This window comes from Trichomycterus rosablanca, chromosome 2 (assembly GCF_030014385.1).
Source record: "Trichomycterus rosablanca isolate fTriRos1 chromosome 2, fTriRos1.hap1, whole genome shotgun sequence".
Lineage (NCBI taxonomy): Eukaryota > Metazoa > Chordata > Actinopteri > Siluriformes > Trichomycteridae > Trichomycterus > Trichomycterus rosablanca.
The window spans coordinates 21,645,407-21,663,497 of record NC_085989.1 but is presented as its reverse complement, the minus strand read 5'-3'; the positions used below and the strand labels follow the sequence as shown (position 1 = coordinate 21,663,497).

General features: G+C 40.1%; 1 protein-coding gene across 2 annotated transcripts in view; it reads right to left on the bottom strand.

The window, feature by feature from the left end:
* ttyh3a (tweety family member 3a) overlaps positions 1 to 18,091 on the bottom strand; it is a 123,967-nt gene that overhangs the window by 59,376 nt on the left and 46,500 nt on the right. For both annotated transcript variants that reach the window (XM_063012518.1, XM_063012526.1), the window contains exons 3-4: positions 6,220 to 6,331; positions 4,317 to 4,537 (exon numbers count right to left, since the gene is read on the bottom strand). In XM_063012518.1, coding sequence (XP_062868588.1) covers positions 4,317 to 4,537; positions 6,220 to 6,331 — 333 coding nt within the window. The remainder of the gene's footprint in view (positions 1 to 4,316; positions 4,538 to 6,219; positions 6,332 to 18,091) is intronic.

Sequence of the window (18,091 nt, the reverse complement as noted above, 5' to 3'; positions counted from 1 at the left end):
CTGAGGCATTCTTATAGCAAAATAACATTTATACGATAACATTTCTACGATTATACAGCCAGCATGGTATTATTTTAATCAAAGCTTCCCATAAAAAAAAGTGGGATGATGTTTCACAGCGTATGTACATTCATACTGTATTTATATATAAATACATTTCTATAAAGGATGCATCAATACCATTTTTATTTCTTCCCCAATATTGATACGTGATCCTTAATTATTGTCCAACTGAATAACAATTTAGCTAAGTATTAAGGTCTAAATGTAAAATAAGCTATATTAAAATATGGATTTTCAGAATATTTTAAATGCTGTTCCTACTAAATAATGCATACATAATATTTAAATGTAGACACTACATTCATGGCCTTTAAGTAATATCAGACAGACAGATAGACAAAGAACATCAGTACATATCTATGGTTAGTATAATAAACTATAGCTCTTTACATATATGGTATTAGGTCTATATACATAGTAGTACTAATGACAAAATAATAATAAAATCATCATCAACAACATAACCATAAGAACGAGAATACTAGGTAAGTTTAATTAATAATAATATAGATATGTAAAATAAATAACTATACATAAGGTCTTAATGGGTATATAATTGTGCATATATGTGTAAGGTAGTCACAGTTTTATGTAAGGTGCAAATGATTATAAACAATAATAAATAATAGGTTCAGTGTATAGTCCAGGGTGTTAACTGTGAAGTGTTGCCTCCAGCAAGGTGATTGAGGTGAGGAAGAAACTGTTCTTAAGCCAACTGGTCCTGGCACGGATGCCCCTGTATCTCCTCCCAGATGGCAGAAGGTTATACAGTGTGTGGCTAGGGTGGTGGAGGTCCCTAATGATGCTATGTGCTCTGCGCACACAGCACGAGAGATAAAGGTCTCCGATGGTACAAAGCTGTGTGCCAATAACGCGTTAAGCAGTCTTCACCACCTTATGTAGGGCCTTCCTGTCAGCCACAATGGAGCTGCCATACCACATTGTCACGCAGATGTCCAGTACGTTCTCTATTATGCAGAGGTAGAAGTTTGTGAGGATTTGAGAATATAATGTACCTGAGGATGCTCATGTAGAAAAAGACCCATGAGTACATGGCCTTTTTTTTGCCTTAGCTAACAAGTGAAGCTTTTAGCTGTTTTCTTTTGGAGGTAAATTAAGAAAACATTCTTAATTATGCATCTAGTGTGCTGATTTCTTTAAAAGCAAGATTAAAATGTTAAAACATTATTTATAACATTCAGAAAGAATCTTGCCCCCCTCCCCCCCACATACGCTTAAGAAGCGCTTGTATAACAGAGTAATATAAATGGTGACTAAAGGATGACAGAAGCAGGGCATGAGTAGAATGCTAATTTTTACTCCCTCTAAGAGAGCACTGTTCACACTGTTCCATGTGACAGTCACATTTTTGTTCTTATCACTCATTTACATACTTATATCAGAATAGCAAACTGCTAGTACAGCACGTCTATAACGATCCAGACACAAGCATTCAGATACGTGAAATACTGTACGCATAGCCGAATGCAAGTGGATATTTAAACATGAATAAAAGAACATGTTACAACAGGTTAATGTACATTTTAAAACAAGGCTGCAGGATTGTGATTCAAACTTACATCACAGCTGTGATTCAGCCAGAAGAGCACTGATAAGGTCAGGGACTGACACTGAATTATATGGTGTGCTTGCACTTAGTGTTCCAGTTCATCTTAAATAATTAGATTAATTTTAGGGATCTGTACATGCCATTATTTTACTGAATGTACTTTGAGCACTGGCACATGGTGCTCAGGTGGTGACGTAATAACATGCTACCCTACTACTGCTGAGATACAGGGTTTGAATCTCATCAGTGTTTCCAGCTGGTCAGGCGTCTACACAGACATGACTACGTCTGATGGAAGGGGTAATGGCCGGACAGCATAGACATTGGGAGGTCCCAAAGCAGGTATGCGGACAAAAATGATGCCTAAATACGGGACCAACCAAAGACGGACTGGAATTAGGTGTCATATCGTTATACCCTCTAACAATGTCACAGCTGACACTACAAAAGCCAAATTCTTCCTTTACACTGTCAGTTCGTAAAGGATAATTCATAGATCCCAAGTGTGGTGGTCTCCAGCCTAGGCCTGACATGAGACTACTGGTCTTGAGCCAGTATGTCCTTTAGACATGGAAACCTAATTCATAAAGCTTCAGCCAGTTTGGCAGTAAAGATGCATTCACATGATAAGCGGCAAAACCGCTTTTGCGCTGGCTGTTCCACTGTTTTCTATGGAGTGTGGCGGTGCTGTTTAGTTTGCCGCTGCGCTTCCCTCAACACTATTTTGTTGAGTTGTGCTCAATCTATTTTGCACTTGCGGCGCCGCTCAAAGTTCACCTGATTGAACTTTGACCCAGTTTGCCACTAACTTTTTCAAAGTGCCTCCTATGAGACGGACTGTTTGGTATGACGTAGTAATAGTGACTCAGGCAGTACATACATTGCTTAACGTGAACAAAACTTAAAATGAACAGAACTTATTACACTAAAACAACAAACAAGGATTTCCATTAGTGGGGAGAACATATGACCAGTAATAGAAGTTTAGTGTTCCTGGGTCGTTCTGTTTCGTTAAATACATTACACCACGTTAAGCTTTTATAACGATAAGCATTTTAGACTCTCTAAAAAGCTGATTCTCACATTTTCTTACAAGTTTAAAAGTGAAACAGGGAAATGGTCAGACAGCCTAGCCATTGGGGGGTTCACTTGTGAGTGCCAGTCCGCGGCTGACGCAGCTGACACCACAATATTGAAGTGTTCTCCTATCAACCACTAAAGACAAATACTTCCTTTCCACTGACAGTTAGTGAAGGATAATTCATTGATCCTAAGTCCAGTGATGTGAGACTGGTGGTCTTGGGCCAGTGTGTCTTTTAGACATGGAAACCTAATTCATGAAGCTTCAGCCAATTTGGCAGTAAGGGCGCACATGAGAAGCGACAAAACCGCTGTTGCGCCGACCGTGCCATTGTTTTCTATTGAGTGTGGCAGTGCTGTTCAGCTTGCTGCTGCGCTTTCTTCAGTGCTATTTTGTCGTGATGTGCTCGTGATTTTTGCGATTGCTGTGCCGCTCAAAGTACATCTGATTGAACTTTGACCCAGCTTGCCACTAACTTTTTCAAAGTGCCTCCTATGAGACGGACTGTTTGATATGACGTTTGTTTGTTTGTTTATTAGGATTTTAACGTCAAGGTTTTACACTTTTGGTTACATTCATGACAGGAACAGTAGTTACTCATTACACAAGGTTCATTAGTTCAAGGTTATATCGAACACAGTCATGGACAATTTGGTATCTCCAATTCACCTCATCTGCATGTCTTTGGACTGTGGGAGAACATGCAAACTCGACACAGAAATGACCCGGATCGCCCCACCTGGGGATCAAACCCAGGACCTTCTTGCTGTGAGGTGACAGTGCTACCCACTCAGCCACCGTGCTACCCTTGATATGACGTAGTAAAAGTGACTCAGGCAGTATGAATAATGCTTAACGTAAACAAAACTTAACGTAACTTATTGTAATAAAACAACGAGCGAGAAATTCAATTAGTGAAAATAACCTATGAGCAGTAATAATTAAGAGATGTTTAGTGTTCCTGTGTCATTCTTTTAATACATTAAACCACAATATGCATTTTAGACTCTCAGAAAAGCTGATTCTAACATTTTCTTAGCACCCTGAGCTATAACACAAGTTTAAAAGTGAAACAGTGGTGAAAATACAGCTAAACACAGATACATGTTGACGCTTTCAGAGTGTATTTGATGGTTATATCACACAAATGCATATTCGTCTTATAAGCGCACTTTGATTACCTTTAACTGCACCAACAAAGCGGCGATTTGCGCAAAGGTTCGAGGTTTCGCTGCTTCTCATGTGAATGCACCCTAACTCTAGAAAAAAAATACAATGTTGATGTTTGCGGAAAAAGGACAGACTATTTTTTACAGTTGATGTGTAGTACTTTCTGGTTGAGGTGCTGTTGTTTGTAAAGCAGTGTCCACAAAACTGACCAGGCTGATCTAGCAGGTCCAAAATTGTATAACTTACTTGTTGGGAGGGGTGGTATCCTATGAAAGTGATGCAATTAAGATCACTGAGGTCATTACTATACCCATTCTACAAATGACTGTCTTTAGAGATTAGCAGATGTAACAGAAATAGCTGAACTCATCAGTTAGCAGTGATGTCAAGTAGTACTCTTCTGTTTTATTAACAAAATCTATTTTTTCCTACCTGTACCAGTCATAGAGTTCGATGTTGACAGCTAGCGCCTCCAGGGAGATGTTGGGATTGTTCCAGAAAGGGATTTCCACCATCTGCTTGAGCAGCTCATCCAGCTGGGCCTGCAGCTTCTGCACGATGGACAGGTAGTCAGTGTTCTTCTTGTACTGACTCTCCAAACTCTGCAGGTTCTGCTCTACTGTGAGGTTCAGAGATGACGTGCTGTTTGATACCTGTACACACCAAGATGGTTTTCAGGGTTTTATAGCTGGAGTTTTTACACAACCTCATAATGATGGGGTTTATATACACTGATCAGCCATAACATTAAAACCACCTCCTTGTTTCTACACACATTTTCCATTTTATCAGCTTCACTTACCATATAGAAGCACTTTGCAGTTATACAATTACTGACTGTAGTCCATCTGTTTCTCTGCATACTTTGTTAGCTCTCTTTCATGCTGTTCTTCAATGGTCAGGACTCTCCCAGGACCACCACAGAGTAGCTATTACTTGGGTGGTGGATCATTCTCAGCACTGCAGTGACACTGACATGGTGGAGGTGTGTTATGCCAAGTTCACACTACGCGACTTTCCAAGTCGTCTGGTCGCTGTACAGTTCACACTACACAACTGGATCTCTTGTAATCGGGAGTCTCGTAAGTCGGTGTGTATTTCACACTACATGACTGATCGGCGATAGGGGGATTCACACTACGCGATCTATCACCAACTGGAATCGCAGACGAGCTTCTCTGGTCTCCCAAACTACGTTTTGTCACGAAAACAAACGCGAGAAGTGACGAGGGGTTAAATGATACCACGTCCAAAAATGCACGTCAACAAGTAGCGAGCGAATCAAGGAGAAAAAATAAATGAATCTGAGTGGATTTTGCTTGGATTGTTCTATAGTGAGTTGGAGGTTAATAAATATTTTTTGCAGTGCAGCGCTGGTGTTTTGTAGAGAACGATAAGGTCAGAAATATTGTAAAACTTTTTATTATGCCCCTGTCCCACCTTTTACAACTCCTCCCATGCGTTTCCCCTCACACCGTATCTTGTGTTCTCATTGGCTGTTCGACATAGCACTCATTGCCAGTCGGGAAACACCTATCCAGATATCTGACACGCTAGAAATCTCGATTCGGTGAGCCGCTCGGATCGAATTGTTGGGTAGTTCACACATAGCGATAGAGAGCCGAATTTCGATCGCCAAGCAAACGCTGAGTTGCTCCCGAGCCGGCAAATCTAGCTCCGACCAGTCGCTGAGCGAAAATCAAGGCAAAATTCATGTAGTGTGAACTAGGCATGATGGGGTTTTAAACACCTCACTGTCACTGCTGGACTGAGAATAGTCCACTAACCAAAAATATCCAGCCAACAGCACCCGGTGGGCAGCGTCCTGTGACCACTGATGAAAATCTAGAAGATGATCAACTCAAACAGCAGCAATAGATGAACGATCATCTGACTTTACATCTACAAGGTGGACCAACTAGGTAGGAGTGTCTAATAGAGTGGACAGTGAGTGGACACGGTATTCAAAAACTCCATCAGCGCTGCTGTGTCTGATCCACTCATACCAGCACAACACACACTAACACACCACCACCATGTCATTGTCACAGCAGTGCTGAGAATGATCCACCACCTAAATAATACCTGCTCTGTGGTGGTCCTGTGGGGGTCCTGACCATTGAAGAACAGGGTGAAAGCAGGCTAAAAAAGTATGCAGAGAAACAGATGGACTACAGTCAGTAATTGTAGAACTACAAAGTGCTTCTATATGGTAAGTGGAGCTGATAAAATGGACAGTGAGTGTAGAAACAAATAGGTGGTTTTAATGTTATGGCTGATCAGTGTATATGGTTTCATGCAACAAGAGGTGAATATAATCAGACCAAAGCCTTACCAGTTTCTGTACTCCAGCCACAGTGCGGTTGGCGTGCCGCAGCGAGTAAGTCATTCGATTCACTCCATCACAAGTCTCTCCATTCCCATAGAAACCAACAGCAATGCCAGCACTGAAGAGAAACCCAAAAGAGTGGGCATGAGTAAAAAAATATCAGTAGATACAATAGAATGTCTGAGTATGCATGTTGCTTTTGTTCCCAGCATTTAGCCATTTTACCATTACACTTGTAATTGCTACTGCATGCACATCATCCATGCTAGAAAAGGACAACAACAGACTAACATGCTGTCCAATACATATGCACAGAGTTTTAATACAGAATACAGACAGAGTCATGCTATGCTCTCCATATTCCTTCACTGAAGCAGCATAAGGGGACGCCACATCTGGCGTCTCTTCTTTCAGACTTTTATTTGAAGAGCGCCTGACCAGGTCAGTGGAATTACTAAGAATTGATATGGCATAGTAATGCCCTAACAGAACGCCCAAAAGACATTAGAAACAAAATGTGAAGTCTTATCCATTCATGTATTCATTCATGAGACTGCAAACTATCATGCATTCATAGCAATATCCTTCAGAATGCACATGAACCCGGACCACTGAATAAACCAATGTTCTTCACTTGTACAGCCATGCTCAGACAACCCAGGTGGGTCTGGATAGCACAGAGCAACCATTCACAGCCATACCAGGATCAATAGCAGCCTGAACTGAAACCCGACACCTGCATTCACACTGCTGGGCTGGTAAAAAAAGATACCACTGTGTGGGTGAGACACAAAGTATATTGATCAGTCCAGCAGATTCTACTGACCTACTCCACAATCAGGCCCACGGGGGAATGTACTGCTACATTTAACAGAGTGCAGATTCAAAGTCACTGCTAAAGGAGTTTTTCAATTCTACAGCTATAAAATGTGTGAAAGTCACATTGCAAACATTGATTATATTAACTAAAGCCAGACTTTATTTACTACACACAAGCTGTAGGGCTCTGAGCATGAAGAAAAACGTACCAATCACTTCTTCACCAGTATAAAGTCTGGCATAGTCCTTTTACAAACTGTGCCCAGCATGGGGTCCTTAACACAAATGCAGTAGAACCATTGAGGGATGGCTTAAAGGATCAAGTGTAAAGTCTTAATGGTCAATATTCACTGATTCTTCCACACTAGGGATGCAAATGTTGCTGACTTGTATTAACTTATAGCGAGCCGCCATTATTCCCTCTGAAATATCAAACTTCTGCATTTGATGTCAATAAGGCTTTGTTATATTAAAAGAATAGAAGGTTTCCCAGAGTAAACATATCAGTAACATAGTACAGTCTAAAATTAACCACTAATAATAAATTATATAAATTATACACTCACTCACTCACTTTCTTAACTGCTTATCCAATTAGGGTCGCGGTCAATGGGCGCAAGGCCCACGGTAACACCCTGGAGGGGGCGCCAGTCCTTTGCAGGGCGCCAGTCCATCGCAGGGCAGACACACATACACACACCCATTCACCTACAGGGTCTCCTATTCAGTGTATCCAATTTACCTGACTGCATGTCTTTGGACTGTGGGAGGAAACCAGAGCTCCCGGAGGAAACCCATGCAGACACGGGGAGAACATGCAAACTCTGCACAGAAAGGACCCGGACCGCCCCGCCTGGGGATCAAACCCAGGACCTTCTTGCTGTGAGGCGACAGTGCTACCCACCGAGCCGGCCATAAATTATACATTTTTATTCTATTTATTGTTTTAGCTGAACATAAACTTTTTAAAAATCAACAACCAATCAATAAAATGTATAATTTTTTTTTTGTGTTCCCGCTAAAGCCATGCCAAACACACACTACATTTACATTTTACATTTTCAGCATTTAGCAGACGCTTTTATCCAAAGCGACTTACACAATGAGCAACTGAGGGTTAAGGGCCTTGCTCAGGGACCCAACAGTGGCAACTTGGTGGTGGCGGGGCTTGAACCGGCAACCTTCTGTTTACTAGTCCAGTACCTTAACCACTGAGCTATCACTGGCCAGTGAAATGTTCTAGAACACCTGATTTTTTTGTTTAATAAGCAAAAAATCTTAGGTTACACAGCTGGTATGCAGCAAAGTGAGTAAATTAAGCATTAAAAATTGAAGCAAACAATTCCTATAGGTGTCCCAAATTTTGCTAATTACTTACAAGCTCTCAACACTGCCCTTTAAAAGCTTTTGAATATTGCTTCTGAATTAGCAAAGGGGGAAAACAATTGAGAAAACAAGAGAGTCAGACCATTATTACCCTTAAACCTTTTCCTATAGAAAAACTATGAAGAAAGCCAAGTTGTCAGTGAGAATAGTTTCCTACAACATCAAAAGACCAAACACCACAACAGTATTAGAGAAAAACAGGACAAGCAATTGTTAAAAACTTATTTAAATTAAAGAACATGTAAGAAAATACCAGTGTTTTAGTGGCAATTGTATTCTTTTAATAAATAACAAAATAAAATTAAAACCTCTAGCACACAATTAGTGACTACTACAATTTTTCAGCTGTTTATAGACACCAAATGATCAACGTGTTGGTGGCAAAATATGTTTTTAATGGTGGTAAATGTACACCAATGAGCCAAAACATTAGAACCACTGTGTCCGTTTTTTCTACAGTTGTGCATGTCACACTCAGGGATATATTAAATGTTGGGCTGAGGATAGTTATCTGCCCATAACCATTTTGCTCACAAAAAAAAGTCACTCTAACGGTCCATATCTGCTGCAATTAACATGTACTACCAGTAACTGAGTTAATACATTTAATATACAGCAGTAGACCGTTGGGCAGCCAAGATTCACTGATTTATTGAGGACATAAAGTCTATGACGTCTGGTATGGACCTTTTCAGGGCTTTTTAATCACAGGCCAGTAAAAGTGCCCATACTAACAACTGACTACCAGTGAAACCAACTAGGGCTGAAACGATTCCTCGAGTAAATCGATTACTAAAAATCATCGATTCAAATTTTTTGCATCGAGGAATCGTTTAATCCGCACAACCATATACAGCTCACGGTGTTTTACACGGACGACTTTCACTTTTGCGCAGCGTGTTTAAGGGCTGCGTCCCAAATATCTTAAACATAAACAGAACTTAACAGGACTTAATCCGGGTTCTTTTTGCGGACAGTTTAATGAACACTACGTATTTGGACACGTTCGCCGCTCCTGCGAACTGAACGTATCAGTTTAGGACGCAGCCGAGATTTGATAGCGCGGACTGCAAAATATAGAGAGAAAATAGCAAACAGGAGGAGACTGGACAGAGAAAACCACAGAAAGTTTGAGATCATTTTAAGCTGATAAAACTAAAACTCAGTATAACATCCACACCATCAGAGCGTCGTGTTTACTTTACTCATGTTTACTGACTTTACTTCGTTTCAACCACCACAGGCTTTTATGAAGATTTAGGCAAACACACACATACATACACACACACACACACACACACACCAGATCTACCTCATCTAGAGACACAATCCTGACAGATTTTTATCCCCCTACAAACACCACAAAACCTCCCAACAAAATATTAAAGCTTTATGTTCTGCGTGAGCTGTAGCTGAAACTTTGAGTTTTGAAAGTTGCACAAATTACAGGCTTATGTTCATGTATTTTTGTTTATTATTATTTATGACTTGATGACCTGATGTTTCAGGTTGCCTGTTTACATTTTAAAAGTAAATTGATTTATTTTTGATTTATTTATTTTTGCATTTAAAAAATGTTAAACTGTCCTGTATGCAAGGAATACAAATGTACAGTTTGGTTTAAGAAACATGTCTTATTTAATCTAATATGTATTTGTTTTGGCTCTTTGTTAAAGCAAAAGTATTTCTTATCCGATTACTCGATTAATCGCTGGAATAATCGATAGAATACTCGATTACAAAAATAATCGATAGTTGCAGCCCTAAAACCAACTATGATAAACATGCAGACATGGGAACTAGACATCAATAAAACAATGGAAGAAGGGTGACTGGTTTAATTCATTTAGTTTTTTTTCAGGATCATGGGAATGGTCAGGGACATGTGCATAGTTTACCAGAGGAAGAGATGACACCAGGATAGACTGTAAGACAATCCATCTAGCAATGTGAAGAACCTGAAGGAGCTGCTGGTAATATTCTGGTACCAGAGACCAAAAGACTTCTTCAGATGTTTTGACAGCATGGTGGGAAAGTGGTTCTAATGTTTTGGCTCATCAGAGTGTATAAAAAAAATTAAAAAAAAAAAAGCAGTGGAACCACAAGACAAATCATCATTAAGTCTTACTGTTTTCCTGAATGAGCTCAGTGCACCAAAAGAATGGAAAAGGAGTAAAGAAAAAACAAAGAAAACACTTTTTAATCAAATCAAAACCATTTTATCCCAGCTTTTAGCCTTACCACCAGGCGGCATAAGAACACACCATGGCTTTGGGCATTTCCTGCCTTTTGAGTGCATCCCTTCCTCCTTCTAGTCACCAATCTCCATTATGAAGTGCTCAATAGGCATCACATTCAGTGTCAAGGCCTCTAAGGAGTGCCGGCATCTGAACAAAGCCTCATTGAGTCAAGAGCTAACACTGATGTTCTCAGTTGGAGCACTGTGGGCACTTTAGCCTAGTGAACGACCATGCAAGCTCTTTAAAATTTCAGCCTAAGAATGCAGAGGTCAGACACGAGTAATGCTGACATACAGCTTTCATGTATCCTAAAAGCTTCCCAAAAATTGAAGTGAAACTGGGTAAGACTTACACTGCAGCTTTTGTTGACGTGCCGTCTAATACATTGGTATACAGAGAACGCTGTGTTTGGACTTCCACCCCCAACTAACTATGGTTTAGGCTTTTTGTTTGGTAGTGGCGAGGCTTGTTGATACAGACTGCTGGAAATCAAAAGTAACTTATCCCAGTCATTTGAAGCCATGATTGTCAGGTTTCTGCTGTCAGTCAGAAGGTACTGCTTTTTACCCTAAAGTAACCTAAAAGTGAAGTGAAACTGGCTAATGGATTGACTTTATTGACTCTGAACAAAATAATTAAGTGCAGCAATCCAGAGGTAGCAGCTTAAAAACAAGAACTGAATACAATAGTGCAGACAAAGCAGCTTGTCTCATAGCCAGTGTATCTGTATAATGGGAAGGCCACATTCGGATGCTAACCATGATTTATGTTTACTTTTTTATGTTTCGTTGTGCTGGGGCTTGTTGGGACAAGCTGTTGGAGATCAAGTATGGGACGTCACCTTGTCATGTCCCTTGGTGCCAAGATCACAATATCCTCAATAGAGTGGCTGGGCTATAAATGTTCCCAGCATTTCTACAAGACAATAAATCTGTGAAATAACCTGTCATGGCAGAGTTCTTAAGGGAATTAAACCACTAACAATATACACACCCTACACACTGTTACTGTTCGAGCTTATAAAATTATAACATTATAAAATATTAGATAAGAGCTAAACGCACAAGTGTTTATTTACCTATTTAACACACTGTTCCCATACAAAACACAATCATGTTCATCCTGTTGGTGCCTGCAGTTAATACACATCTAACAGTCCTACTTAGAGATGAACAGAAACAATACATTTCCTTCCCAAATGTTAAGAATAGTGAATGAAGAAAGTTCATTCATTCACTGTCTGTTTTACCACAGCTTTATCCTACTTAGGGTCGTGGTGGGTCCAATTCACTAGGTAAGAGGCAGAAAACAACCCGTACAGGTAGCCAGTTCATCACAGGGCACATACACATACACACACACACTCATACCTAGGGGGACTTCAGTATTTCCAATCAACATGACTGCAGGTTGACTTTGGACTGTAAAAGGAAACTGGAGCACCTGGAGCACACCTACACAGACACAAGGATAACATGCAAACTACACACAAAGGACCTGGACCGCTCCACCTGGGAGTCAAACCCAGGACTTTCTTCATGTGAGGTGACGGCGCTACCCACCAAGACGCGATTGTAGAAAATTGGCTCTTACATATTGGTTTAATCAGGGTTAGAGAATTATTGGCTAATTATTCAGCTCTGATCTACAGGAATACTCTCATCACTAAAATTCTAGACCACCTGGAACCCAGCTGGTGCAGCGGGATATTCAACTAGCACACCAGCGCCGAGATTCGGAACTCCTCGGTTCGAAACTCGACGTTGCCACCGGTCGGCTGGGCGCCATCTAGCGGGCATAATTGGCAATGCCTGCAGCAGACATGGTTCTGCTAGGGCGGGATCTTCAAACGCTGTGTAGGGACCCTGATTAGCAGATAGAGAGGCACCTGTGCAGAATGCATGGGTGAAAAAGGGTTCCACTAAGGGCTGCGTGCGGGTTGGAGGAGGCGTGAGCAGCATTATACCCACTTTGACTGCAATCAGAGATCCCCCAGCAGCGGATTGACTATCCTAAATTGAGAGAAAATGTATAAATAAAATAGGAAAAAAAAATCTAGACCACTAGTGAACATACTTCTATTATGCAGTTGTTTTGAATTTATTACAATATTTTAATACAAATCATATAATCTAGATAACAACGAGTAAAAAGCTAAATCTTACAAAAATACATGAATTTTAGAACTTATTTGGTATATTATCATGTGTGGTATTATGTTTAGTATTAGTAGATGTAATGACAGCTGCTCTTAAGCTGGCACTGATTCTCAAGTTTGTGTAAAATGTGATAATCCTTGTTGTCAACATGTTTGAGATTTGAAATCACAGTATATATGAAGGCTTTTCACTTGTGGTCTTTTGACCTACATATCACTGTATGATTTGCAGGGCATAACAAATCATACAACATATAAAAGCATAGAGCCAGTAATTTGATATTACAATGCAAAGTGCTGTATTATTTGTTAACATTCGTTAAAAACTAGTCTGGCCATGCCTTAAGCCACTGTTATCATACAGATAACAATGAACAATTTAGTCTCAAGGAAGAATGAGATACAGCAGTTTCAACATGGATATACCCTGATCAGGTATAACATTATGACCACCTTCCTAATATTGTGTTGGTCCCCGTTTTGCTGCCAAAACAGCCCTGCAACTGTGATGCACTGTGTATTCTCACCTTTCTATCAGAACCAGTATTAACTTCTTCAGCAATCTGAGCAACAGTAGCTCGTCTGTTGGATCGGACCACACAGGACAGCCTTCGCTCCCCACTTGCACCAATGAGCCTTGGCTGCCCATGACCCTGTTGCCGGTTTACCACTGTTCCTTCCTTGGACCACTTTTGATAGCTACTGACCACTGCAGACCGGGAACACCCCAAAAGAGCTGCAGTTTTGGTGATGCTCTGACCACAATTTGGCTCGTCATCCTTACACTTGCCCATTTTTCCTGCTTCTAACACATCAACTTTGAGGATCAAATGTTCACTTGCTGCCTAATATATCCCACCCACTAACAGGTGCCGTGATGAAGAGATAATCAGTGTTATTCACTTTACCTGTCAGTGGTCATAAAGTTATGCCTTGTCGGTGTAAATGTAGGTGCAAGCAATATATCTATACAAATCCTAATAAATATGGTATTTTGCCTAGAATATCATTTAATATCAGCCGAAAACAAACAAACAAACGAACTGTTTGAGCCAAGGCACCCTCTGCAGGTAAAATACCACTCTTAGTTCAAAGGAGGGAGTCTAGGCATGGAATGTGTGTTCTTCCAATTACAATCATAAAGAAGCATCATACTCAGGTTGCTGATTTCTGTACACTGATCCTAATACCAGTTAAACCAAAATGCATTGATTCAACTTTAATAGTTACATGTGCATGGGTATGATCTCATTCATCCTGGAAAGCTGTGAATTGTTATTCTTTAAGTAGAATTGTTACATCATCAGTCTAAACAAAGCCATCCCTAAACCCAACCGGAAAACCCCTCAAACAGCCAAGATGAGCAGCCAACTGAATAGCTACCACAACATTTATCTATTTATTTCTATAATTAAAACACAAAATAATGGAACTTTCCTAAGAAATATTATGTTATTTAAAGGATTGCACACTATCTGTATTGCAGAAAGTGCACAGAAGCATTAGTAAAGGGTAGAAGTTGGTTTGACTACTGTAGTTGTGTGGCACTGGGTGTATTCCAGCCATACTTAGCCCTACCATGACACTAACCAGAATAAATAGATTAATAAAAATAAGTGAGATAGCCACTGAATGAAAATAATTATGGTGCCCAATTGAAAACAGGATGATGTCAAACATTCCAAAGACTGTTGTCACCCCTTTACCAAAGCTACACCTGGTTACTATTTGTTCGGCTTGCAACCCTTAGATTTCATGGTTAGATTGTCAGGTGATGTGCAACAATCCAGAACAAGCATTTTAACTGCTTCAATGTCCAACAGCAACTCATGGTATTGCACAAGGTAATTTTGGGCTTGTGTGTGGCTGCCTAGCCATGGTAACCCAAACCATTTGCTCCTGATGAATAGGTTTGGTGGTGACATTACATCTGGAGGCAGATTAGACCTTAGAAGGAATTGCTGCAACCAAGAATGTTGAAAGATGTTGGCTGCTTTAGTATTTAAGGGTCGCAGCAGCGGACCTGGGCTGCATACCAGACTGGATGCCATTCCTGACTCAACCTTCTTATTTTTTATCCAAACTTGGGACTGCCCTGAGAGCGCACTGACATCTCTCAATGGCTAGGCTGTTTTGGTCATGTTCAGCTTACTGTTCTACATTCTTCTTACTGTTCTAAACTGCCACGTCTGCTATATTACACTGCTCTTAAATCTATAAAGCATGCAAAATTTGCATCCTTACCGAGTTCTGACTAACACGGCACAATAAAGATCATTCTAAATTTTTTTTAACTTCCTTCTTAAAAGAGTATTAATATAAACATTTTGAGTTGTGTTTGAGTAGAAATTAGAATTTACAGACATAATTTACATCTACATTCTCCCAAGAAGGAGCTGTCTGAATTCTTAGATGTCTTAAAATGACTGAATAACGAGGGAGCATCCAATACTTTATTAGCAGTGAAGGCAATCCCAGCATTCAGTGCGGCACAACCTTGCTCACAAAAACTACAAATATGGCGGTTCTTTTCAAATGTAAATAAATCATCATAGATTTTTTTATTTGCATAAAGGTGCATAAGTGTCATTTATTTGCAAATCCGGTCTTGTCTCTGACAACTTAACCATTTTTGGTACACGGAGGGAGATGTTAGCTGGCATGCTAGCCAGTTGTGCCACCTCAGCCCATTGGTTTGAATGGCCTGAGGCTAACTGTCTTAGCTTAGTAAGCAAAAACTGTGGTAACATAATCGCTGTAATCCCTGTCTAAGTAGTGTGTCTGAATAACCTGCCTTATAAGTTGATGTCTTATCAGAATCCTCTCTACTTAGGCAGCTGCCTAGGTAGGCAGAAGGCAACAAGGCAGCTCACTAGGTTTTCAGACAGACCCATTGAGTTCAGGTTTTAGCCACACTACTTGCTAGTTGATATATAACAATTATTTTAACAGAAAATGTATTTTATGCTTTCAAATTTTGTGGCAATAGTTTTAGGAAGGCCCTTTACATTTCTAGTTTGACTGTGGCCCTGTGCACAAAGTGTTATTAATAGGGGAATGATTTAATGAGTTTGGCGTGAAAGCCTCAACGCTACTGAACTCTTGAGAAGAAAAAAAACTGTCCAGCATCAATGCCTGACTTCAGAGAGGCTCTTACCTCATGGGCACAAACTCCTACAGACACACTTCAAAATGTTGTGGAAAGCCTTCCTAGAGCAGAACGGGGACCACTGCTATACTTAACCATGAATAGGTTGGACATCCCATTCCAAAATGATGGGGATATGTGTCCACATAGTTCTGGCCATGTCTTAGCGATGTTAAAAGAAAGAAAAGCTGATTAAAATGCTCTCTGTTAGGAATGGTTTGTCTGGGCTAGATGCCAAAACGCAGCCTTCATTAACTATTTGGACAAATAAAGCAAATGGTTCTTTCGGTATAAAAAAATCGTACAAAAGCACAGCAGGACCCTGAGAAACAGTGACTCTTGTATATAAGCTTGAATATGGCTTCTTTCCCTACTGCAGACTTTCACAGAAAAAAAAAAAGAAGTACAGCCTCTCAGATCCAGTCCCCGGAGCAGCAGACAGAGAGGCAGCAGTTCCCCGAGAGTGTTACAGCAAGAGAAAAATGGAGCAACGTGAACGTGAGAGAGAGAGAACGACAGAGACCAAGCCCTCAGGATAATATATCGAAGACTGTAAGCGCAGACTCTGGTGTCATTACTCGCCCTAGGACTGCAGCGGCACGAGTGCCATCATTCAAAGCAGGTCAGGAGGAACCATTACAGCTCTGACAGCCTCACAATTCACCTCGCAACTACTGTAGCACCACACAAAAACATTTTCGCCATCAAATCATTTTGATGGGACTGCTTTCTAAATAGACTGTACAGACCAGCAGACTGGGATGTGTATAAAATAAAGGGTATATGTCCATCATGAAGATTAACGATACACAGGATACACAGGATAATTAGTCTACTAATTATTCCATCTACTGCGGTCAGTCTGTTTAAACACCAGAGTTTGCAATCACAGTGACTGCTAGACTGTATATACACGGGCAGGATTCCCAACAAACAGTACAAAATATTGGCTCCAACACTAAATAGAGTGTTCCTAGCTTACAGTGTACACTGATCAGCCATAACATTAAAACCACCTTGTTTCTACACTCACTGTCCATTTTATCTGCTCCACTTGCCATATAGAAACACTTTGTAGTTTTACAATTAATGACTGTTGTTCATCAGTTTCTCTACATACCTTTTTAGCCTGCTTTCACCCTGTTCTTCAATGTTCAGGATCACTACAGAGCAGGTATTATTTGGGTGGTGGATCATTCTTAGCACTGCAGTGACAGTGACATGGTGGTGGTGTGTTAGTGTGTGTTGGCTAAATAGTCCAGCAAACATATCTCAAAATGTATTGATTTTAAATACATTAATTAATGAAACTAAACATATACATGAATAGAAGTGCACTTGTATACTGATTTATGGCCAAGGCTCTGAGAGAGCTTTATCTGAGGCAGGAAGCATGAGCTCTTGCTGAATGCTGGATTTAGTGGATAGAAATCAGTGTATAATTCACAGCAATCATACAGTTCTCACCTGTCACACAACCTAACAGCTGAACTGCTGATCAGCCATGCAGAGACCAAAAAAAACCCAAGAAAACACAGAGACCCACAGCACAGATCTGACCGTAACACAACTCTCATTCCCTTTTCTATTTCATCAATACAGGATCATTTATAAGGGGGTTGGAGAGTCGTTCAGCATCAGTTGAATTATCCAAGATGTAGTTTGATACAGTAAATGCACTGAGAAGGAAAAAGTCTGAATTGAAAAAGAACAGGAAATAACGGAGGTTAAAAAGGCTAAACATGATCTAAAAACAGACCCAGTGACATTTAGACATTTACCTCTGTCACATATATGAATTTGACTTTATGAATTGTGAGAAAATGTTTTAAAACATTTTAATTAGAGGTAAAATTACAGGCAGACAGGATGTTAAAACATACAATTTGAAAATGTAAAAACCTTTACAAATGATCTTGGGTGTCATTAGAGAAAATCTTTCCCATGGTTGAAATTATTTTACATAATGGGTAGCAATCACGCTAAAGGTGAAGAAGCTTCTAAAGTGCACAGACTAAAATAACTACAGATCCATTGGTAGAAAATCCACAAGGGGTAAGTTTACAAAATAAAAAAAAGAAAATAAATGGATCTTGGATTATTTTGTTAAACAAAATTTCACAACTG